The sequence below is a fragment of the Rhinolophus sinicus genome, chromosome 2 (assembly GCF_057876585.1).
Source record: "Rhinolophus sinicus isolate RSI-liver-muscle chromosome 2, RSI-T2T, whole genome shotgun sequence".
Taxonomy (NCBI): Eukaryota; Metazoa; Chordata; class Mammalia; order Chiroptera; family Rhinolophidae; genus Rhinolophus; species Rhinolophus sinicus.
Window position 1 is genome coordinate 137,324,961 of NC_142502.1, and position 25,249 is coordinate 137,350,209.

Here is a 25,249-nt window from a genome sequence, read left to right on the forward strand (position 1 = left end):
CTCAAGCAAAGTCTGACAGCTGGAACATGGAGACCTGGCCTTCTGATTCAAGGGGGGCCATGTGCCCCCAAGGCTGCTGTTTCCCAGGTGGGCCATATTTCGCCTGCCGGGATATGTTCTCATCTAAAAAACTGAGAGCAAATTAGCAGCAGGAGCAGTGGTTCCATGCGATTTTCTTTGAAACTGTGTGTGGTGTGGTCCCAGGAGGTGGGTAACAAGGGGACCTCGGCCAGAGACCTGACTTTATATTCCTCTTCGCTGCCAGCTCTTCAGCTACGTGGCCTATAAAGCCCGCAATCGGGACGATCTGATCGCCGGGATTGACGAGTTCCTGGATGAGGTAATCGTCCTTCCCCCTGGAGAATGGGACCCAAATATCCGAATCGAGCCCCCCAAGAAGGTCCCCTCTGCAGACAAGAGGTGAGTATGCGAATGGAGGGATGGAGAGGGGAAAGTCGTACAAAGGGAGCTTCAAGTCTGTCTGTTTCTTTCTTTGGATTCGAGAGAAAGATGTCAGCACATTTGGGTTTATACTTTTTTCCCCCAGTTTCATTTCAATTCTCTAAAAACAAAAAATCAGAAGCAAATATGCTGACTTTGAACATCTGTAAAATCTGGGTGACCTGTGTGTGGGTATTGTTTGTCATTTTCTGCATTTTCCTCTGTATTTTAAGATCTTTTATGATATTTGTTGGAGAGGTAAAGAGTGTTCTGAGGACAGTCCTGGAGGGGCTGAGCCCTTCTCAGGATTGGAAGCCACACTGCCCCATGTCCCCTTTCTCCTTCCAGGAAATCTGTGTTCTCCCTGACTGAGTTAGGCCAGATGAATGGCTCCGTGGTGGGAGGTGGTGGAGCGGCTGCAGGAGGTGGCGCTGGAGGTGGCGGTGACGGTGGCAGTGGCGGGGTCAGCGGCGGAGGGAACAGCGGGAGTGACAAAGAGATGCCGGCCATGCATGAAGTCGGAGAAGAGCTTATCTGGACAGGAAGGTGCCCACCAGACCTGACAGTGACACCAGTGTCCTTTACACTTGTCTCCTTCCTGCCCACCCTGTATGAACCTCCCCCACCTCTCCCTGCAGCGCCCACTCTGCTCCATGGGGGTCTGGCCCCGGGGGTCTGGCCACTGCACTCTTTTCTCCCCACGCCCTCCAAGCCCCTGCTGCATCCAGAAAAAAAAAAGTATTTCTGCAGGAGAGAGGAAGAGGGATCCAGTGCAGGAGTGGAGGAACCCAGAGTTTTCTCTAGACACCCTTTGTTACTTCTAGTAGTTTCCTAGGGCTGCTATAACCAAGGATCACACACTAGGTGGCTTAAACAGTAGAAACTTATTCTCTCATACATCTGGGCTAGAAGCTCCAAATCAAGGTGTTGGCAGGGCTGTGCTCCCTCTGAGACTCTGGGGAGAATCCTGCCTGTGCCTTCCTAGCTTCTGGTAGTGCCAGCGGTCCTTGGTGTTCCTTGACTTGCAGCTGCACCGCTCCAATCTCTGCCTCTGTCGTCACATGCTGGTCTCCCCGTGTTTCCGTTTTCACATGGCATTTCCCTCTTCTTATGAGGACACCAATCATACGAGATTCGGGTCCATCCTAATGACCTCATCTTATCTTGATTACCTCTGCAAAGACCCTCTTTCCAACTAAGCTCACATTCACAGGTACCAGGGGTTCAGATTTCGATGCATCTTTTGGGCAGGCACAGTGAATCTGGGATGTCTCTACCTCCTAAATTTGGACCCACCTGTGTTTACCAAGCACAGGTGTCCTGTAGATGATCAGGGACGTGAGCAGGACAGCCATCTGTGGACCCCAGGATCTGCTCCCCCCGTGGAATGTTAGGTCTACTCCAGGATATAGTTTCATCAGGCCTTCCTGCCCTTCTCCCGGCTGTCTGTGACTACCCTTCCCCGGGGGATGGCACTAACCACAGACTTTAGTCCTGAGAGAATTCTTCCCTGGTCTTAAACGTTCTGGTGGAAAGATCCCTGCCCCCATCCACTCCTAGTCAAGTTCCCTTCCTTGCCCCAGACCCTCCAGGCTCCTGCCCCTGCACTGGTATTTATGGTGAAAAAGCAGCGCTTGGGCCTGTCTTGAGCAGGTTCTTCGGTGGCCTGTGTCTGGATGTCAAGAGGAAGCTGCCCTGGTTCCCAAGTGATTTCTATGATGGCTTCCACATTCAGTCCATCTCTGCCATCCTATTCATCTACCTCGGCTGCATCACCAACGCAATCACCTTTGGTGGGCTTCTGGGGGACGCCACTGACAATTACCAGGTGTGTGTGTGAGCGGAGGTGTGCAAACCTCAGGAAAATCTGCTTCCACCAGGTGGCAGTAAGGAGCTTCACCCCATAATCCCACAACAAAAAATTATCTAGCCCGAGGTATCAATAGTGCTGAGGTGGAGAAACTCCGCTGTATGGAAATTGCCTGGTTACTTGTCTGTACCTCCCACAAAAGCAAAGATGAATTATCTTGTTCATGATGGGTCCCCAATATCTAGCACAATGCCTGGCACATAGTAGGTACTTAACGGATTTTGAATGAATGAATGGTCTACCTCCAAAAGCACCTAACCGATGTTTGAATGAATAAATGATTGGAAGGATGGATGGGCTGTCCTCTGGGAGCAGAATGGGCACGGGGACAAGCGGGAGCATTGGCAGCCCTGTTTTCAAGGCCCTAGAGTGCTAGAAGGAAGTCACAGCTGGACGTTTATCCAAATGCAATTGGAGAGAGTGATGCTGGTGGTTATGGGGGTTGTGGAGGAAGAGATGGGGAGCAGAATTTGGGGAGGAGGGAGCCTGGAATAAAGGCTGAGCACAGTGGCCTGGGCCCCTGGCAGATAGCTGGGCGCGTTCTCCCATGTCTGCGGCCCCTCACACTCCTCGTGTCCCCAGGGAGTGATGGAGAGCTTCCTGGGCACTGCCATGGCTGGATCCTTGTTCTGCCTCTTCTCGGGACAGCCTCTCATCATTCTCAGCAGCACAGGGCCCATCCTCATCTTTGAGAAGCTCCTCTTCGACTTTAGCAAGTAGGTGCCCTTGGTGGCCCCCGGGGCCGCTCTCACTCTTGGGGCAGTCTGCCGAGGTTGGGCAGGGGAACGGCCCCAGAGGAGAGGCAGGGGTGAGGAGATACCAAAGCTTTTTCTACATGTGCAAGGACTGCTGGGCGGTCCCTCCTAACTCCCTCCAGCTCCCTGCCTGAAAGCCATTATAGCGCAAATTAGCATAGCTCATCGGGAGCTATCCTGGCAAGATGAGAGGAGAGAATTCACACCGCTCTGCTTGTAAGCAATTATGACCTGGGAGTCAGTTAGTGTGTGAAAAGTCTTGACCTGGAGGTCAGAAGGCTACAGTGTGACCTGAGCGGCTCCTGTTACCACTCCCGGCTCAGTTGCCTCATCTCCAACATGAGGCCGTTTCTGAGGCCTGCCTCAGCTCTGGCAGTCTGAAATTCTTTGTTTTTTCATTCACTCTCGGTGTTTGTTCCAAATTGTGAGAACTGAGCTGTCCTAGCACCTACCTGCCACCCGCATGAGATCCTTTCCCAGAATTCTCAAAGATCAGACAACCCCACCCAGGAATAGCCCCAGTCCCCAGTCCTTTCACAGTCCTAGGAGAGCATTTGTGCCACAGGAGGGGCAGATGAGCCCCTCAGAGTGGGTCTGGGGCGCCGAGCACAGCCCAGAGCCCTGGGCTGGAGGCCCCCCACTTTCCTCTGCCTTCCAGAGGCAATGGCCTGGACTACATGGAGTTCCGCCTCTGGATTGGCCTGCACTCAGCCATCCAGTGCCTCATCCTGGTGGCCACAGATGCCAGCTTTATCATCAAGTACATTACCCGCTTCACCGAGGAGGGCTTCTCCACCCTTATCAGCTTCATCTTCATCTACGACGCCATCAAGAAGATGATTGGTGCCTTCAAGTACTATCCCATCAACACGGACTTTAAGCCCAACTCCATCACCACCTACAAATGCGAGTGTGTCGCTCCGGACACAGGTGATCAGTAACCTCCGTGGTGCCCTCGGTCCCCGCCCCCCCCACCCACTCCCCCGCGTCACGTCTCTCTACTCAAATGCAAGAGAGTGTGCCTGCTTGGGAAGATACCTACTGTCCCAAGGGAGCAAATGCAGGGTCTTGAAACCAGTGATTGGAAGAAAACCAAACGGACAGTAGCTCTGATAAGGGTCATGATACCAGAGCCCAGGGTTGTGATCAGGAGTGATTGGGAACACCCCCGAGAAGGTAAGAAGGCCTGCTTTGCCTCTGTGTGGGGGTGACGGGGAGGCCACACCTGTCAGGAATGCTGCCCAGTTCCTGCTCCAGGCCAGAGGTAAACCTGATGGAGCCTAAAACCCCTCCCAGATCCGTGAGAGCATGAGATCCCCCTGACATCGCTCCCAGTGTGTAAGGTGAGACTGCACCAGAGGGATGAACATCCCTACAGATGGGGACACATCCAGCGTGGAGGGCCGGTCAGGGTGAGGGAAGGCCTGACAACCATGTCATCTGAAGGACAGTTGGAGAACCTGTGTGATTCAGCATCGTGGAGAGGTGTGAGGGAGAAGGACTGTCATGTCTGTCACGGGGCCAGATCCATCCTGTGTAACCACAGGAGGCAGAACAAGGAACGAGGAGCAGAAGCTCCAGGGAGCTGGGTGCTGGCTGAATTCAGGGAAGAACTTAGAGTGCTGGGAGCCACCACCCTGAGACTATTGGCCCCCCGGGGGGGGTCGCAAGTTACTTGGACACTTCCTCGCTGTCCATCTGCCAAGGGTGTTATAAGAAGGACCCCTGCACTGGACAGGAGGCTGAATCAACCACCTGGTCAGTGCCATAACACTCAGTGCCACGCCTATGCTTCCTTTCTGACCAAAAAACTGTAAAGTTAGGACTTCCCATAGCCTAACCCCTGGCCTCCTTCACAGTCATAATTATGCCCCAAAGAGCCTTCCGTGGGATGTGCCCAGACTGCTACAGAGCAGGGGCCAGAGATCCACCCATACGTCTCAGCAGCACCAGGCTAGAACCACAGAGAGCAAACTGAGGTCCAGAGACCACCCAGGGTCACACTGAACCTTGGTTTTCACAGCTGTAAAGGAGGGGCATCCACACTGGCCCTGCCCGTCTTGTGGAACTCTCGTGAGGTTTTCAAATCGGGTTGGAGGAAAGAAGTGGATATTGTGTTATTCAGCCCCTTAATAATACTATTGATGAAAGAGATTGGTCATAAGTCAATAAAAATATTTTCTGCACAGTTACTGTGCACCCTATTTTAGACGAGGCCTTGTGGAGATAAAGATGTCCTGACCTCAGGGAGTACATTTCCCTGCATCACTGCACTGATTTTGTAAAGAAAGCTAGACTTAATTTTTTTTCTTTCATTGTTCTCTATCATTAATTTTGAGTTATTCCATTAAAATCCCATGGGTGACACGGTCCTTTGTCCTGAACTGGGACGTGTTGCTTGCCCAGAGGATCACGGAGATCCTACCTACAGGCCCTTTCTGTTCTGCCCTACGGCGACTCCTGTCTCTGTGGGCTGGGCCCCACCAGGGCACTCCTGTTTGCTGCTTGTGCCCTCTGGACTGTGGATTCATTGCACTGAACACAGATATTCCCACACACAAAGCTTTTGAAAGTACACATGCTTGCTCTCTTCTAGAAACAGTCCAAATTCTGGGGCCATATGTAGAGCTTTGGTCAGTCTGAACCTCATGTGTCCACAGGAGAAGCCAAATCTAAGCGTGCCCTAGAAACAGCATATAGGAGCCTGAAGACAGGATTTGAGGAGCAAAAAGATACCCACGTGTCTCCAACTAGCATCCGCTCTGGCCTTGCCCAGGTGCCTGATGTCACCTCATCATTTTGGGTCAGGTTATCGCCCTGGTTCTCCAGACCAGCAGCACCAGGGCCATCTAGGAACTTGTTAGACATGCACATTCTTGGGTCCCATCCCAGACCTGCTGGATCAGAAAGTCTGGGGTGGGCCCAGCTGTGCATTAGCAGTCCCAGGTGATTCTGATGCAGTCTTAAGTTTGAGAACCACTGCTCTGTTGCGCTATTAATTAGTAACACTGAGCCAGTATTAACCACTAACCCTAGTAAGATTGGATTTTCACTTTCTTCACAGAGAATAAGGGAACTGGAACGAGGACACGTTAGTTTTGATTAGAATATGAAAAGGAAAGTTCTGGACATTTGGGAGACTGGGGAGGGGGAAGTGACTGAGGAGGGTTTCTTTCCCAGCCTGTGGGCCACTTGCTTATGAATTGTTCCATATTCCTAGTTTTCCTGCAAAACCCAGTCTGACTATGGCACGCTATCACTCACTGTGTCTTCACCATGAGAGCTTGTTTGGGGGCATTCCTTTTTACATTTAGTCTTGTTTCCATTATAACTGATTTGTATTTTATTTATGGTGCTGCACACACTGACTTGGCTGCTTGCAATCCCAAGTGAGTACCACTTATAAACACTAGAATTTCAAAATATTTGATACTTGGACACTCTGGAATTTTCCATGTTGAATTTCTTCCTTCTTCATCTTAAAGTCACTGTCAGATAAATCCTACAAAGTTCTCGATATAAACGAATGGCTAAGCCTAAGGAAAAGATATAAAAGGGGTGTTTGGTGTGACAACCTTGGCAATGGAAAGGCACCTGAGCTCGCCAGGCTCAGGCAGCAGCTGGAAGTCTTCGAGCGTTTGTGTGGGTAGCCCAGAGTCAGCTCTCTTGCCTGCCTTCTCTGCTCCATTATTAATAGTGCATCACGTTCTCTTGGTCAGTGGTGTGAGGAAAGGCAGCAAATGTCCCTAATTTCTAGGAAGTGAAGTTTTCTTTGGAATAATCCTAACAAACTGCTGGTTGGAGAGCTTCCAGGAGTATTCTGATCTAGGTCAAGGCTGAATTCCTTGGCCACTCCCAGTTCAACTGTCCCAGAAGTGGACAACACAGAGGGGCGCTGTGATCAGATCCACCAAGATAGATGGCAGCTTGTTGGAGGCTGAAGGAAGCTTCAAGAATAGCTTCTTCGTCCCTCTAGGTTCCTAACCACAGCCAACAGGAGCCATATGGGGCTTGCAGTGCATTTCAGATTTATTGCCAGCACCCTGGCTGCCAGGCCTCCTCCCTCCCTCCCCAAACCTCTGCAGAGGAGCTGCCCAGTCGGCCTTCACTTGGAGGAGGAAGGCAAGGAGGACCCGGCCCTGCTCTACCCATGCAATGCAGGAACAAGAGAGAGGAAAACAGTGGCCCTCCAGCGCCTGCCTTTATAAGGAATGGCTGTATCCCTCAGGGAGGGGCTCACAGGTCCTCTCAACTCTCCTCATGGCCCCTGATGGGAACCCTCATATGCTCCATAAGAGTCAGGGATGCTGAGGCCAAGACCCAAATTTAGTTTTCTTCAGATTGTACTCAAGGGGCAGATTAGAGGAGATAATATCAAAGCCAGTGAGTTCTTAAAGGCCCAGCTGACCTAAAAAGAAAGAAAGAAAGAAATCACACATATGAACAGGGCAGGAGAGAAGGGAAATGTGTGTGGAGGGGAACAGGGCAGGGAAAGGCACTCGCTGTGTGGAGCTGGGAGGTGTCTAGGCCCTAGGCCAGCCTACCTGGGGCGGATCATGGCTCCTCCAAGCATGTGCTGTGTGACCTTGGGCAATGGGCAGGTTACTTAACCTCTCTGGGCCTCAGTTACCTCAGCTTTAAAAATGGGGCGATGTCTTGTGGATTTAAGAACTTAGCAAGCTGTTGTGTGTAAAGGTTTGGCATAGTGCATGGCATAGAGTAAGTTCTTTGAAACCGGTTAAGAGCACAGACATGTGTCCAGTGGCTGGTAGGGATTCACAAGGCACATTATTCACTAACTCGTGTCAGCACTTTGTCTTGGCAGCAGATCCCTTATTTCAGGTTTTAAAGCCAGCCCTTCAGCATCAGGCAGGAGCTGTCTTAGCCTGGCCTAGATGGTCTGTCAGAGCTGTGGCCCGGGCGCCCCTTACCACCCGCCACCTTCCCTGGACAAAGTGAGGAGAGGGAAGAGGGGTTTGATGAGCAGTCTCACAGTAGGAAGCCATTCCTTGGCTCTAAAGAACTGGAGGGAGAAGGGAAAGGGTGGGGGCCCAGGAGGGGGTGTTCACAGGCTCCCTGCCCAGCAGCTGCTGACCCTTCCCTGTGTCCTGTGTTCATCCACAGCGAATACAACTGGGTTCGATGCTTCAGCCCTGCTGCCACCAAACACCAACACTTCTCTGGTAAGTCCTTTCCTCTTACGTCAGACATTTCAGAGCTTTCGTTTGTGGGCAGAGTGAGAAAAGTTGGGAAACTGAGACCATCTTATGGCAACCCAGGCTGGCAGAGTCAGCGCCAGCTGCCCGTCAGGTCACCTGTGGAGTTTTGTCAACGCACGTTTTTATTTTACGTATGTACTGTCCAAATCCCATTTTACAACATGCGTCACTCCATTAGATCTATGTGCATCGCACACACACACACGCACACACACACACACGCACACACGAAGAGGAGATAGATGTGAGGAATGGTAAGTAGGGCTGCACAAACAATGCTGTCAGCAAAATTTCCCATCCATCTTTCTACCTTCTTCCTTGTTTTTCTACCTAGGACCCCCAATTCTCACCCAACAATGCCCCTCCCCAGCCCCAGAAAGTTTATTCATGCTCCCCACTCATTGAATCTGGTCTGTTCTTTGTGCTCCTGAGTCCCCTGTCCCCCAGCTCTGCTCTGCCTTTCCAATAATAATGAGTGGTGGCCCTCAGGAGCCGGCACCCAGCCTAAGTGGCTCCAACGGTGGCAAGTCCAAAACCAGGTGAAGGTGAAGGGTAGCGCCTGGTAGGCCCTGGGGGGAGATTCTGGGACCTCACATGTCCCCAGGGTTGCTCCTGCTGACTGCTCGGCTGGCAATTTAACATAAGATTTTTTCAAATATCTGATTTTGAGGAAGAATGGATTCAGTCAGTGCCTATGTCTGAATACTTGAGGGCTAAAAAGACATCTAAGAAATAGATGTGGCCCTGTCCTCAAACTTGCTTGTAATAAGCCTGTGGAGACAAACCTGATAAGTAATGAACAGCACAAGCAGAGCGTATCATGTGTCAAATATGGCCAAATGTGTGCCCTGGATTGTAGGCTTCTGGGACACCAAAAGGGGAATAACTGACCCAACAAGGGTCTAACAAAGATGAGGTGTGAACCCAAATATGTGTAGGGGTGTACACAGGGGAAGGAAAGGGGAGAGTAAATTTGAGACTCTCCAGGAGGGAGGTGCTGACAGGACCCATGGTTGATTCACTGCGCTGTGAGCCCGGCCCACTGAGGGAGAGGGCATCCGTCCCTCTGCACTTTTCCTCTCTGCTAACACAGCAGTGCATCCTAGACTTCCACTAAGAGACACCTGTCAGCTCCTGATTTCCCCAGGGAGCCTCCTGTTGTTCATTCCTTACCCTGTCCCCAGGAGCATCATTCTGTTGCTGGGTACCATGGGGCAGGCGGGCTGGGGCCCCTTGGGGAGCAGGAAGGGCTGCCTGAGGACTGTAGGAGAGGACACGCTGACCCACCAGGAAGGCCCTTACCCTTTCTCTTCTGTGCTTTGTCTCCAAGTACAACCCCCTTAACCTCACAGAGCTGGACTGGTCCCTGCTGAGCAAGAAGGAGTGTCTGAACTATGGTGGGCGCCTACTGGGGAATTCCTGCCAGTTCATCCCAGATCTGGCACTCATGTCCTTCATCCTTTTCTTCGGGACGTACTCCATGACCTTGACCCTGAAAAAGTTCAAATTCAGCCGCTATTTCCCTACCAAGGTAAGCTTACCCTGCAGTTAAGAGGGTACCTATAATAAGACCATTCACAAGACCTCCCTGAGAGGATTCTGACACACTCCCAGGATGGATGCCACTCACTTACTAAGGTTTCAAATTAAGAGCACAGACTTGGAATCAAAGAGAACTGGGTTCCCTTGCTGTCAAGTACCCTTGACGACACTTGGTATTGTCATACTTTTATCTTTAGTCGTCTTGTGTTTTCATAATTTTCATTTCCTTGATGACTAATGAAGTTCAAATTTTTATCATGTGTTTATTGGCCATATGGCCATTTGACTTTTTTCTTGGAAGTGCCTGTTTAAATCTCTCATACATTTTCTATTGGGTTATCTGACTTTTTCTTTCTGATTTGCAAGAGTTCTTTACGTATTTTGGATAGAAACCTTTTTATGATCATATGTGTTGCCAGTATCTTCTCCCAGTCTGTGGGATTGGCCTTTTTTTTTTTTTTTTTCCTTAATGGTATCTTTTGATTAACAGAAATTCTTAGTTTTACTGTAAAAAATATACCAAAATTTTCCTCAAGGAAAATATTGGAGGAGTTATTCTTCTATGTTATCTTCTACAAGTTTCATTGTTTTTCTTTTATGTTAGAACTACAATCTATCAGGACTGCTTTTGACATTATAGTATGAGATAATATTTGTTTTTTGATATAGAGAGCCAGTTGTTTCAAAACTTTTTAAAAAAGATTATTCTTTCCCCCACTGCTCTGCAATGCTTCCTTTGCCACATATTAAATGTTCGCACACAGTGGGGTCTATTTCTAGGTTCTTTATTCTGTTTCACTAGTTTATTTGTATGTCAATATCACAGCCATCATTTCTGTGGCTTATAATCAGTCTATGTATCATACAGACCAACCTCTCCCTCTTTGGCCTTCTTTTTCAATAATGCCTTGGCTTTTTGTATTTCCACATAGGTTTTAGAATTATCTTAAATTTCACCAAAATAAAAAGCTTGTTAGAATTTTGATAAGATTCTGTTGACTCTACATGTGGGGGGAACTGACACCCCTTAAATTTTGAGTCTCCTGATCCATGGTCTGCCTCACTATTTACTTAGGTCTTCTTTCTCTCCATAACGTATTATTTATAGGTTTTGGTCTTAAGGTCTTGCACATTTTTCATTAGAGTTATTCCTAGGTATTTGGTTTCTTAATGCTATTATAAATTCTAACAATGTTTTAATTTTATTTTCTGTTCTGTGGCCAGAATAAGACATTAATTAATCAAAATAGCCCTTGAAAATGTGAGCAATAGTTGTACCATGGGGATGAGCACTCAGAAGAATTTTTTTTTTTTAAGATTTTATGGGGGAAGGGGAACAGGGCTTTATGGGGCAACAGTGTGTACTTCCAGGACTTTTTTCCAAGTCAAGTTGTTGTCCTTTCAATCTTAGTTTGGAGGGTGCCGTTCAGCTTCAAGTTGTTGTCCTTTCAGTCTTAGTTGTGGAGGGCGCAGCTCAGCTCCAGGTCTAGTTGCCATTGCTAGTTGCAGGGGGCACAGCCCACCATCCCTTGTGGGAGTCGAGGAATCGAACTGGCAACCTTGTAGTTGAGAGGACGCGCTCCAACCAACTGAGCCATCCAGGAGGCAGCTCAGCTCGAGGTGGGGTGTTCAGTCTTAGTTGCAGGGGGCGGAGCCCACCATCCCTTGAGGGACTCGAGGAGTTGAACCGGCAACCTTGTGATTGAGAGCCCACTGGCCGATATGGGAATCGAACCGGCAGCCTTTGGAGTTAGGAGCATGGAGTTCTAACCGTCTGAGTCACTGGGCCGGCCCCAGAAGAATTTTTTAGCAACTTTCTGCCACCATAAACCCCATGAGCACTCTCCTCAAGCCACCTCCAATAAATATTACTGCTAACATTAATACTACTAATAATGATAAAAATCTTTGATATGAATAATTGGATTTCCCCCCAATATTTTATAAAAATTAAATACAAGCTCTTTAGGAAGCTTTGCAATCTATAAACTGAGTGAAAAATAGTGTGCTTGCATCTTCAAGACAGATTCTCTCCCTTCATCCCTACTTCCAACCAGATCATTTCCCTAAGTCACCTCTTACATAAAAAGTATAGAGCGGTGACTGCATCTGAGAATGTCTGTTTCTTGAAGTGCAAAATATTAATATAATTCATGTAGCATGAAATTCTTTACCATCTCCTTCCCCCAAAAATTACTTACAAATTGCTCTGTTACCTCCTGGAATTTAGTATTGCAGAGAAGAATGAGACCACACTATTTTATACCCATCAGATTGGTAAAAACAGAAAGGGCTTGGGATACCAAGTGTTGAAGATGAAAAGCAGTTAGTGGGAGTATAAACAGGTACATCCAGTTTAGAGAGCAGTTGCCTCTCTCTGATAGAGCTTAAGGTGGATACAATCTTCAGCCTGGCACTTCCACTCCCAGGTATACTTGTACACCCCAGAAAAACTCTCACACAGGTACAAGGATGTTCATAGAAACATTGATTCTAAGAGGAAAACAATGAAAATAATCTAAATGCATCGATCAACAGGAGAATAAAGAAATACATGGAAAACAATCTAGCACATACAAACTAGGCTGCAATGCAGACACAGACTAGAGCTATCTCTCTCCCCAAGGAAAACTATCACAAACATTATGTTGAACAAATAAAGTAAATTGCTGCTTATAAAGAAGATTACAAATAATTTGACACCATTTATCTAATGTCTTCAAAGATGTAAAACAATATCATATTTCATTTAGGGTTATGTATATATTTAGTAAAAGTGTAAAGATGGGAATAATAAACTCCAAGTTCAGACCAGTGGGTCTCTAGAGAGCAGGGACAGTGATGTCACTGGATAATAGAAGAGTCATCAACTGAACGGGCACATTGCTATTTCTTTAGGTGGAAGGAACTTCACGGCTGTTTATTATATCCCTCTTTGTGCTAGGTTGGACCATGTGAAATTGTCTACAATAAGTCCTCACTTAACGTCACAGATAAGTTCTTGGAAACTGCGACTTTAAGCAAAACGACTTTTGACATCAACTTCACCACCATCTAATTGGTAGAAACAAAAGTTAAGTTCCTACTGCAAGCATATTTCTGGTCGCAAAAACATCACCAAAATTCTAAATAAAGAAACAAAGCACTTATAATGCTACACATTGAAATAAATGTGCACTATATATACATTTAAGACAGATTAATAAAAAACAAGTAAGGTCATTCTTTTCCAAGGGGCTTATTCCAGTTCAGGGTGGCAGGTGGCAGGTGGCAGGAGCTGATGCTTGCAGCTCAGGGTGCCAGGCGGGACCACCCTGGACAGGACGCCCTTCCATCTCAGGCACATCACACACACCCACACTCCCTCAGGCTGGGACAATGCTGACACGCCAATTCACCTCACGTGCACATCTCTGGGGTGTGGGAGGAAACCGGAGTCCCTGGAGAAAACCCAGACAGACGTGGGGAGAACATGCCAACTCCACACAGACAGTGGCCTTGGCCAGGAATTGATTTTGTTTGTCATCAACATTATAACGAAACAACCTTGAACGAAATGACATTATTTGAGGACGTGTTGTGTATTGGACGGTTTTGACCTACAAAAAATGACAAATTCATGTGGGTTAACTTAATAATGTTTTGGTCTGGATGCTGGGAATATTGTAGGGGAGCCAATTATAAACCTGGCACACTGCTTGGTTCTGCAGTGACCGATGTTTTATATGACCATAATAAGATAAAGCTGTTATTGATTTTCAACTTTTAGAATGCACTTATAGATAAAACACAAAAGACACGTTTACAGAAGAGAATGTAAAAATCAAAGTGGAGCAACCACAGAATGGAAGGGGTTGGGGGAGGAGAAAGGTGATGGGAAGGAAGCAGCAGCGAGCCTGGCCTCCCATGATGGACACTGACAGATACTGGCAAAAGCTAGTGGAAAGAGAAGTTTGATTATATGACTTGAAAGTGCAAAGGAAACCCATAGAAGGAGTATGAAAATAACCCTCAGAGATTGGGAATGAGGAAAGGAGGGATAGTGCAAGTAAGCTAAATTCTTACCAATAGATAATGCCTTAAATTAGTAAATCAAGGGGCCGGCCCGGTGGCTCAGGCAGTTAGAGCTCCGTGCTCCTAACTCCGAAGGCTGCCGGTTCAATTCCCACATGGGCCAGTGGGCTCTCAACCACAAGGTTGCCGGTTCGACTCCCGCAAGGGATGGTGGGCTGTGCCCCCTGCAACTAGCAACGGCAACTGGACCTGGAGCTGAGCTGTGCCCTCCACAACTAAGACTGGAAGGACAACAACTTGAAGCTGAATAGAACCCTCCACAACTAAGATTGAAATGACAACAACTTGACTTGGAAAAAAGTCCTGGAAGCACACACTGTTCCCCAATAAAGTCCTGTTCCCCTTCCCCAATAAAAAAATTTAAAAAAAATTAGTAAATCAAAATATAAAAGTATAGTTTATTCATTAATGACATGGAGGAAACCACTAGAACAACTGAAATCAAATAGACATATGGAACTATCCGGAAAGGGGGCTGGACTGAGAAAAGGTGAGGTGGGGGGACTTTGCTTTCTATACTATGTGTGTTTTTAATTGATTCCCTATGTTATTCTAATACCAGTTTGAAAGGGAAGTAAGAGGTACAGGGAGCGAATTCATTGTGCCTTAACCTGCCCCGGCCCTTCCTGATTTCTTTCCCTGTGGTTCTCTGGAAACTGCTGTCTCTAAAGAGACAGAGAAAAGGTGGCAGGGTAGCCAGTGGTGTGGAAGGGCTGTTGGACGACAGAGAGGAAGGTGAACTCCAGAGCCTGGCCTAGGATGGGCCTCCTGAAACAGGGGAGCAAGAGGCGAAGGACTCTTGGTGAACAGGAGGTCTAAGGGTAGCCAGGGTCCCCAGGAGAGTTGGGGGCTTCCCCCCACCCAGCTTGGCTGGCAGTGCAACAATCTGTCACACATTTCTAGGAGCTGAGATTTCCTTCAGAGTTCAGCCCTTGCCCTCACCACCCCTGAAGGGTGACCTAGTTCAGTTGGTCATACCAGAAAATATCATCAGTGATGGCGCCATGACACATGGACTGTAACAATTCCCACTTTGACTAATGCAATCCCTTGGAATGCATCATAGCTCATTTATGCCGAAGAGGTACGTGCTATCATTAGCTCCATTTTACAGATGAGAAAACTGAGGCTCCAAGAGATGACATGCTTCCCCAAGATCACATAGCCAGCAAGGGCAGAGTGGGAATGTGAGCCGAGGTCTGCTGACCTGAGACCTCAAGCTCTTACCCGTTCTCCTCTTTGCTGCCTGAGGACTGGGTCCGCCTGCGGTTGGGCAGGTGCTTTGCTCACTTGCTCATTTTTCTGCAGGTCCGGGCCCTGATAGCTGACTTTTCCATTGTCTTCTCCATCCTGCTGTTCTGTGGAATCGATGCCTGTTTCGGGCTGGAAACCCCCAAACTGCACGTGCCCAGTGTCATCAAGGTTTGCTCTGGACACTAGCTTGCCTGCCCACCAGCTGCAGATCCTTTCCCCTCTGAAATGATCACTTTCACATACCCTCAGCCAAGCGACCATGTGGGTGGGTTCTCTGTGCCTGCTCCACCCTTCCTGTGTAAAACAGCCTCCCAAGGGGCCGGCCGTCCTTTGAGGTGGTGGGTTGGGGACATATTCACAGTGAAATCCCACTGTGTAGCCACAGGGTGGGGATGGTGCTGGAATTTAGCGGAAGCCCCTTGATTTCCACTTGAGGGTCTACAATTCCCTGGTTCCTGGCAGTCTACAAGCTGGGCCACCTGGGATTTGTTGAAAATGATCCCTTAGAACAGTGATTCTCAAAGTGTGGTCCCCAGACCAGTATCACACCATCGCCTGGGAACTTGCTAGAAATGCCGATTCCCAGCTCCAGCCCAGACCTGTGGAACCAGAAGCACCACGTGGGTGTGGGGGCCAGCACTCTGCTTAACAAGGGGGTCTGGGGCCTGCTTACGTTTGAGAACCACTGCTTCACAAATTCCCCATTAGTCCAGACTTGGTTCCATTTGCTTGTAGCTAGGCTCCAGCTCTGCTCCCTCACAAGGAGCTCCCCCATTTCCACTGGGCTGGGTGGTACAGGTTCTAGAACTGGTCCTCCCTGCCTTTTGAGAGCTTGACCTTCCCAATATTACTTCAGGGTTCTCCTAAGGAGCTTAAACACATCTCGTAAAGCTGGTGTTGGCCTTGAGAATTAAAGTAACTCATTCTCTTAAAAAACAAAAACAAAAGCTGAACTTCAGCCCAGCTCCTGCACAGATGGTCCCTTATTTTTAATATGCAAGTCTGAATTGATGTTCGGTGCTTTACAAACAATTCTATAATGCTCCCCAGACAGGTGACAGGGGAGAGACAGCAGCATCAGGCACTGGGCCCATCAAATTCTTTATTCTTGCCTGTTGGGCCTCATTTCTCCTTCTTGTTAGTTTGCAATTATGGAGTGACCGCAAGCTTTCCTCCAAATGCCCTCGCACTGCACCGCCCTGTTTCCCAGGCAATCCCAGGCGGCTGCCACAAATGATCTCAGTTCTGCAGACACTGCACCCTGGCCAAGTCTGTCTGCCTTGGGTCTCTTTGTTCTAAAGTTGCAGGCGCCAATGTCTTTAAGGGAAAGGATTGCATTTGAAAAGTACCCCAGTTGCGGGAAAGGCCAGAAGGTGCGGGGAATGGGGTCCTGGGCAGCACGTGCATTGGGACAAGGGAGAGCGGACAGGGCCCTCTCTGTTTGCTTCATGCAGCCCACGCGGCCAGACCGAGGCTGGTTCGTGGCCCCCTTCGGGAAGAACCCATGGTGGGTGTACCTGGCAAGCATCCTGCCCGCCCTGCTGGTGACCATCCTGATCTTCATGGACCAGCAGATCACAGCTGTTATCGTCAACCGGAAGGAGAACAAGCTGAAGGTAAGGCTGGTGCTCGGAGCGGAAGCACAACCTCTTTCCTCCCACAATTCAGAAGGAACAAAGAAGGGAGATGGTACGTCTATCAAAATTTGGGGCCATTTATGAAGCAAAATATGAGTCCAGAGGACTGGATTTCTGGTGTGGGTGGGGAAATGTGACTTCCAGTGGCAGTAAGGCCACCAGGGCCAGGGTGACTTGATCCACGGACCAGGACAAGCCTAGGGTGAGCCACTGGGCATCTTGTTTCTCCTAAAGAGACCCCCCCAGTTCTGTATCTCCTGACAGTGACCTTGGGAGTCTGAGCAGGTCCAGAACCACGAGGCAGAGGCATCCTTAGCCCTCCTGGTCTCTGCACCTCCCCACCCTGCCTCTGAGTCTGGGCAGATTCGGGCTACCCTCTCCCCCATCCCATTCTGGACCACTCGAGGCTTGGTCTAGGGCCTGCCCCAGCCAAGCCCTTCGTTCAGGAACTGCAGATATATTGTGGCCACTGGTAGCATCCTTCTTCCCAAGGACCCAAGCCCAGGGCCTCTCCAAGCCTGAACACCCCTCTCCCTCACCTGTGTTCCTACCCTGGCTCACCAAGTCCTGGGGTTGGTGAGGCCTGAGCACCTCAGGGTGACAGCCCCCTCAGAGTACTCTCTACAAGGCCAGGGGGCGCCCTTGAACCATGTTCCACAAAATGGCTGCTTTGGGGAAGATTTCTGCGTAACCTACCCCACCCCAACATATGGTCAGCAACAGGCTTCTAGACAGCTTCTCCTCCCCTTCTGCCCCTGCAGAAGGCTGCTGGCTACCACCTGGACCTGTTCTGGGTGGGCATCCTTCTGGCCCTGTGCTCCTGCATGGGGCTCCCCTGGTATGTGGCCGCCACGGTCATCTCCATCGCCCACATCGACAGCCTCAAGATGGAAACGGAGACCAGCGCCCCTGGGGAGCAGCCCCAGTTCCTGGGGGTCAGGTAGGTGGGGGTCCAGGCCTGGGGACAACCTGAGCAGGAGTGGTCAGGTTGAGGGAGGGGAAGCAGGTTTTCTTACCTTCAGGGTGTTTGGGTGAAAGCGCCTCTGCTCTGACAGCCCAGGCACCACATGAGTAGGAAGACTATTCCGGAAGTGAGGGAAGAGGGAGGTGAAAATGCAGTTCTAAGTGGTGCTTTTTTCCTAAAAGGTTCCTAGCAGGACACCACCTTTGCCCATACGCACACTCGCCTCTCACCTATACAGGCCACTCAGGAGCCCCACATGCCACTTCTGACCTGCCCCTTTGTGTCCTCTTCAAGAAGCTCTGCGGCGACTGTCCCCCAAAGCCCTCCTGTGGCTTTCGGTTCTGCTCAATCTCCATTTCTCCAGAAAGCCTTCCAGGATCATTCCCACCCCCGGAGTGTGGCCCATGGCCTGTCACCTCTGTTCCCTTACTTGCTCCTCCTCTCACACCCACGTCAGGTGTGGCAGGCAGACCTGTTTCAGACAGAGAAACACATCTTCCACCTCTTAGGGTGTCCGAGATGAGCCCACACCAAGCACTGGCATTCTCAGAAGTGGTTGTCCTAAGAGCTTCTCCCCACTGCCTCAGGAGACCTGGGCTGCCCAGCTGCCCCAAGCGAGACTTGTCTGGTCAGGGCAGGGTCCCCTCCCAGACCCCTGAGCCCCAGATGGCTTTGTCCTTGAGCAGCCTGTCCCACAGCCCCCAGCTCTTCCCACCTGCATGCATTGTGTCTGGGCCTGGGCATGCAGGAAAACACACCTGCCCTCCCACCCCTCATACCTGCTCTGCTAGTATCCAGGCCCCCTTCCAAATCCTCATTAGTCGTGTCCTACAAACATGGGAACTTATTATAATCAAAGGGCAGGGATAATAAGCACTTTACATCCCATTTCACGCTCACAACAGCCCACTCTCCAAGTAGGTGCCATTATCTCTCTTCTTCTGGGGAGAAGACATTTAGGGCCTTGCCTGGTGCCACACAACTAGTAAGTGGCAGAGCCACCCCCAAGTTGGTCTGGCTCAAGCACCCCTGCTATTAGCCCCTGCACTGGACAACCTCCCAAATACCCCTACAAAACTCCTTCACCTCTGTCGGGGCTCCCTCTCTCCCCACGTGCCAGTCAGCTGAGCCTCTGGCAACTGGCTTACTCTCTGGAGTGGGGGAGCAAGACAGAGGCTAGGGCCTTGGACACGCCTTCAGGTGCCCACAGAGGGCCAGAGGCTGGAGTGGTCCTGGAGCATCTCACAATCCCCTCGACTGTTCCCCTGACTGTCCCCCCCGACTGTTCCCCATGACTGTCCCCCCCGACTGTCCCCCCAACTTTTCCCATCCGACTGTCTCCCCAAATTTCCCCCCCGACTATCCCCCTTGACTGGTCCCCCGACTGGCCCCCCCGACTGACCCCCTGACTGTACCCCCCCAACTGTCCCCCTGACTGTGCTCCTCTCTGCCAGGGAACAGAGAGTGACGGGCACCATCGTCTTCGTCCTGACAGGGATCTCCGTCTTCCTGGCTCCTGTCCTGAAGGTGAGACTTGGTACCGGCCCCCAGGTCCCCAGGTCCCCACCTACCTGAGAAATCCCTGGCCCGATACCTCAGAGGTGGGGACAGGCTCCCCACATGGCCCCTAAAAAGGCGGAATCCTATTAGGCTAAAGAGATGTTTCATTATCATCATTGTTTTTTGGAATATTGCATCCTTTATTGTCAACAGCAGTCAGTCCTTACTGCTCTTTCCACCCCTCCCAGGGTCCACCCTCACCTTTCTGGGAAACACTTACCTCAGAAAGCTCTGCCAAGCTCCATCTTTGCTTAGATCAGGAGCTCCCTGAACTGGTGATTTCACATTGGTATGTTTATAGTTCATGAGAAGCCTCCTGGCTCACCCGTTTTCTGAAGTTTAACACTTGAAGCGGGGAGGTCGCTGTACGCGTTCTGGGGGTCTGTTTTCTGCTTGTCTGTGTGGCATGTCTTAGGCACATAAGTGACTTTTCTCCACTGTCTGAAGCTCCTCTTGCTCGTGTCCCTACAAAAGCTGAAAGAGACGAAATCAAATGGGAGTACCTTAAGAGCATGTGTCCCCAGAAAGGTCTCTCTCTGCTCAGGTTTCTGCTTCTCTCCATTCCAGTCACCCACGTGTTGTATTTGTTTGCTGCCATAACAAAATACATACCACAGACTGTGTGGCTTCAACAACAGACACATTCACAGTGCTGGAGGCTAGAAATCCAAGACCAGAGTGTTGGCAGGTTTGCTTTCTTCTGAGGCCTCTCTCTTTGGCTTGTGTATGGCTCCCTTCTGCGTGTCCTCATGGGCTTTGCTCTGTGTGGGCACATGTGTGTCCTAACCCTTCTTCTTCTAAGGACACCAGTCATACTGGATTAGGGCCCTCCCGCGTGACCTCATTTGACCTTAATTCCCTCTTTTATAGACCCTGTCTCCAAAGTCAATCACATTCTGAGGTACAGAGGGTTAGGACTTCAACATATTAATTTGGGGAGCCACAATTCAGCCCATAACACCCATCAATGGCCCCTTTTTCATAACCAATGCCTACAAAGGCTTTCTTCCTTTTTTTTTGAATTAATCTTAGTGGGAGTTGCCCCAGTCTTGTGCAGATATTTTCTCCCTTTGAATATCTCAAAACAACTCATTCAGGGATGACCGTGTGAAAAACGAAGACTGAAGAACCAGGATGTTAATTGATTCATTCACAATGGAAAATGTTTCTAGCTGGAGAACTGGTGCTGGGCACACCCACACAGTAGGTTTGAGGCTAGATATTTTTTAAGGGGTATTTCAATTGTGCTGGAAACAGATCACACACAGGTGGGCAGACATTTTGTTTATTTAAAAGTGTATTTTAAACGGCCAGAGAATATTTAATTTTGTGGAGAGGGTTACAAAGAATCATTGTGCAGGTCAATCCTGACAGTGTTTTACAGAAAGCGTTTGCATAAAAAAGCTGAACTCTAAGAACATCCTACTTTAAGGGCCCAAAGTTCCGGGAAACACTCGGTGATGGCAGTGTCCTCGTCCTGTGAGAGAGAGCTCAGGCAATCCCAGGCATGCTGCCCTGGCTATTGGGTATGTTCGGGGATTTAGTTTTTTAACATTAGCTCTTATTAGTAGCTGAATAGAACACAAAGCTGTTAGAAAATTCCGCTGCAGTTTTCCTCCTTCAGTTCCATTGACAATGTGTTCAATTATCTTATGGGCGCATTTATTATATTATGAGTATACATTTTCTAGGCTTTTGTACTCATATGCTTGACATGTCTGATTTTAGTAAATTTTTGTTTGGGCACTTATATTGTCTATTTTCTGAATTTAAATAGCATGCCCACAGAGTATACGTAAATAAAATAATCAAAATGAAAATAGTTCTGTGCCTCAGATTTGACATTGCCAAAGGCTTTGAGGGTCATCCTTTAAATGATATGTGGTCACATTGCTCATTTTCGGATGATATGTAATAGCTTTCTATTTTAAGCAGTAATGGAAACTTTTTTCTGCTGTACTTCTTGGCTCAAATGTTTGTAACTTTCCCAAGTTGTGGATTGTATTTCTGCATTAATTTATGTACCTTATAAAAATAAATGGGCTCTCTTAATAGGGTAAGACGCCACATATGGGGAGATGTTAATTATTACTCTTACCATCTTGGGAAACTTTCCACGGGTCCACATAGCTCCAAATGCTCTGATATTGTTTTTGCATTTAATCACAAAAGGATTTGAAAAATCCTGCCCATGGTCTTTTACAATAAGAGTGGAAAAAATATAATATTTTAGATAATTGGTGAATTAATCTATTCCACAAACTTAAAAATAATCTGGAGCCTTTTACTAGAAATAAATGATAGAGATGTATTCAAGGATTTGGAGTCTGTAATATGGGAACACAGCGAGGCAAAAACCCAGAAGTGTTCCAAAGAAGAAAGTAAGGTTAAAAGTTCTTATAGTAAAAAGTACATTCTTGAGAATAATCAGTCCCACATTCTTAGCCTTAGGATTCTTCCAGGATGGTTATCAGTCAGATGTCAGGCCGTCAGGATGATGGATGCCAGGTGGTCCAGAGATGGGTGTCAGGAGGTCTGGTCACATCCAGCGGTCTGGGTAATGGATGTCAGGTGGATGTATACATGAGTTTTTCAGGGGGTAATTATAGGGCTACCCGGAGGTCCAGATGTATATCCAGGCATTGACGCAGGACCTGAAAGTTCAAAAAAAGTTTAAATTCCATGCTAGTTAGAACAAGAATGAAGTCTTTCCTCATACCTCAACTTTCATAATGTTAATTATTTTAGCAGTTTGGTTAAAATGACTCCATTTCCCCCCCGTCTTCACTCTTCCCTCAATCTATTTGGTAAATTTTATAGCAGAGAAGACCCATATAGATTTTTCTTGATCATAAGATTTAGGATTCTGATTTAATTATACCAAGATGCATACGTTTTTATAAGGATAGGCTTTCAGAGGATGTGACCAACTTTACATACACCTCTTCAGAGACTCATTCCACCTAAGACTGCTCCTGGGAATGAGAGCTCAAGAGTATCTTTGAGGCATATGTTCCCCATCCCAACCAACAACTATCCTGTTCAAATCGCTTCCATTTTAACCGATCAAAATAAAATCATTTCTAATAACAACAACAACAAAAAGATAGGCTTCAAAATTGTTAGTTTAGTGATTGACGCATTATCACTAGCTAACACCAGTACTAAATACTAGATTGATTTTAGGTCAAGGAGAGATATTTGGTATAGCCACTTCAAGAAAAATATAACTTAATACAAATCTGACTTCTTATATTTAATCGCAGCATTTATTTCCAATCAAGAACATTTCCTATAAAGCTTGTTTAACTTTTTGCAACTGTAAATTTGCTCAAATTAGGTATAGCTGAGTACTAGACTCAGAGAACTTGTACTGGAGAGCTGTCTACCTAAGACCATGCTTTAGCTGAAATCTTTAATTCTTGTTTATGTAGCCAACAGAGGAGCGGTCCCCCTGATGCTACAAATTTTAGAGCAAATTGGATCCTAACGACTAGTGTTTCTATTAATGTTTCTATATCAGCTACTAACTATACCTGTCTTTGTACCAGTTCCCCCAATGGAGTTCTATTCTAAGGCTTCTTAAATGTTAATGTATATAAAATCACCTGAATCTTGTTAAAGATACTGATTCAGTAGGTTTGGTGGGACCCCAAATTCTGCATTTTCAATAAACTCACAGGGCCAAAGATGACACTTTGAGCAGCAAGGAATGAAATATCTCTCTCTCTTTCTCTCTCTCTCTCTCTCTCTCTCTCTCTCTCTCTCTCTCTCTCTCTCGATGGTTGTACTAATTTAGACACAGTGACATTTATTGTTAGAGCATCAGTGGTAATATTCAGTCCTTCCATGGCCCATTTGCAAACCTTTGGTTATCTTGCCAGATGACGGCACTGGGGGTGAAGTGGCCACGCAACTGATGGGCAGCATTAATGCCTTTCACAGTCAGCTCTACAGATTCCCAGTCCATCCCAAACCCTGAAGTTTTGTTTTGTTGGTTTGTTGGTTTTTGCTTGCATCTGGCCACAGCTCTTCAGGACTGTGGATTTCTGCATTCTGCCTCAGAGGAACGCCTGACCATGTCAGAAGCCCCTCCTCTGAAGACCATGTGGTTCTCATGGTCTCAGCCTCAAATTTTATGGGAAGGCTGTGACATCCTTCTGTTTGTGGGACTGTGATCATTGTTGAGTGCTTTAACAGGGGACACCACCTTTTTGCCACTTTTGCCTGTCATTAGGGCCTTTCCCTGAGGATCCCATTTGTACCGATTAATCTAGAATTCTAGATCACAGCCCCATCACTGGCTGGAATGTGATGTCATGTGCCTTTGGGATTTTCTGGGAAAGCTGCTTGAACCTGCAAATAACAGGACTGGAGATGATTTCCTAGGCTTTATAGTCAGTTCCCGGTAACTACAAATTATCTAAGACTTAGCTCAGTTTTCCTGTTTGATGTGGTTTTCACACTGCTTAGGGCAAAGGGGAAGTTTTAAGCCATCTTGAATTTACGTTATTATAGATTATAGCTAAGTCTTTTATTTAAGGCTTCATTTCTCTCTCAATGGTTCCCACACTTGGAGGATGACTAAGACAACGTTGTTTATTAAAATTTTTACCTTGTTTCATAGTTAGGCCAAAATCTCATAAGCTGTGTACAATGATGCCGTGTCCCTTAAGTTCAAATGTCTTGGATTGTGGTTTACGGCATATGGGTTCAAATCATGCTTTGTATTTTAAAAAACGAACGCAGTCTAATTTCTCTTAAGAGAGAAGATATTTATTTGGTTAGATTTACTGACATTCTGAAATGATGTCTAACAGTTGGGCATAGTACTTTGGTTCGCCCATGTGTCCCAACACGACAACCCCAGGAGCCAGGCAGAGCAACCTGTGTGCCGTGGCGAGCCACGGGTGCAGATAAACGGAAAGAAAAGAAGCAGAAACACAGTTTGGAGAGACAGTGGAGAAACACCTCAAAAGGCTTCTAAAGAGTCCTAATGATGACTGCAGAATTGTATCAATGATATGAACCCACTTTTGAAAAAGCCAACAAGCTACCTGTGAGCATGATCAGAAGGGAAGATAGCCACAAAACCATTAGTGCTTAGTCGGTGATTAGTGGTCGCTGGTTTATAAATTCTGTGTTTTTATATAAGACGCATGAGTTTCGTTAATCAGCCGGTGCTCCCTGCCGGTGTGGGTCAGCTCACTAGTGGTCCCCAGCCCCCTGCAACCTGAGCAACACAGCTTTGGGGGCCCCTCAGCTAGGGCTGCAGGTAAGAAGGGACAGACAGGAATAAGCAGGGGGCTTTCTAAGCAGCTTCCCCACATGCCAGAGGTGTCTTCAGACCACATGGCTTCTGCAGGGCCCCAAGTGGGGGACCAGGCTGGGAGAGCAGCTGCGCCCGGCGCTAACTACCCCAGCTTATGAAGACGGCAGGAGAGCTCCAGGGACCCTCTCCCTCTCCACGGACACTTTGGCTGCAGATCTGCTCTGAGACCCTCAATTCCTCCAAACATCCAGGTCCTTTGCCGCGTGGGTACAGCAGAGGCAGGCCAGGCTGACACTGTCATACAGAACAAGGTGGCCAAGAGTTTTGCTTCCCTCTCTCATTTCAGTACATCCCCATGCCCGTGCTCTACGGAGTCTTCCTCTACATGGGCGTGGCCTCCCTGAATGGCATCCAGGTAAGGCTTGTCCTTCCTCAAGCTGATGAGATGGAGTCAGCCCTCCAAGTCTGCTTCCGTGTCACCAAGACCCCACGTGCTCCCTCTCCCAGTTTGATGGAGGAATAATAGTAATAATGACACTACCATTTAGTATGTGCCAAGTAAAGTAACTCTACCAGGCACTTTATGGGTGTTATATAATTAAATCCGTATAAGTAGGTCCTCTGATACCTATTGAATAGATGAGGAAACTGAGGCTCAGAA

General features: G+C 48.0%; 1 protein-coding gene across 6 annotated transcripts in view; it reads left to right on the forward strand.

Annotated features, from left to right (window-relative positions):
• The window catches only part of SLC4A5 (solute carrier family 4 member 5), an 84,896-nt gene that overhangs the window by 49,598 nt on the left and 10,049 nt on the right, over nucleotides 1-25,249 (forward strand). For 4 of the 6 annotated variants that reach the window (XM_074332193.2, XM_074332192.2, XM_074332194.2 and 1 more), the window contains 12 exons: nucleotides 266-420; nucleotides 790-987; nucleotides 2,095-2,269; nucleotides 2,894-3,027; nucleotides 3,725-3,996; nucleotides 8,191-8,249; nucleotides 9,616-9,816; nucleotides 15,210-15,323; nucleotides 16,610-16,771; nucleotides 17,554-17,732; nucleotides 19,211-19,283; nucleotides 24,935-25,003. In XM_074332193.2, the coding sequence (XP_074188294.2) occupies nucleotides 266-420; nucleotides 790-987; nucleotides 2,095-2,269; nucleotides 2,894-3,027; nucleotides 3,725-3,996; nucleotides 8,191-8,249; nucleotides 9,616-9,816; nucleotides 15,210-15,323; nucleotides 16,610-16,771; nucleotides 17,554-17,732; nucleotides 19,211-19,283; nucleotides 24,935-25,003 (1,791 nt within the window). The remainder of the gene's footprint in view (nucleotides 1-265; nucleotides 421-789; nucleotides 988-2,094; nucleotides 2,270-2,893; nucleotides 3,028-3,724; nucleotides 3,997-8,190; nucleotides 8,250-9,615; nucleotides 9,817-15,209; nucleotides 15,324-16,609; nucleotides 16,772-17,553; nucleotides 17,733-19,210; nucleotides 19,284-24,934; nucleotides 25,004-25,249) is intronic. The other 2 variants (XM_074332195.2, XM_074332197.2) reach the window with 1 other exon arrangement.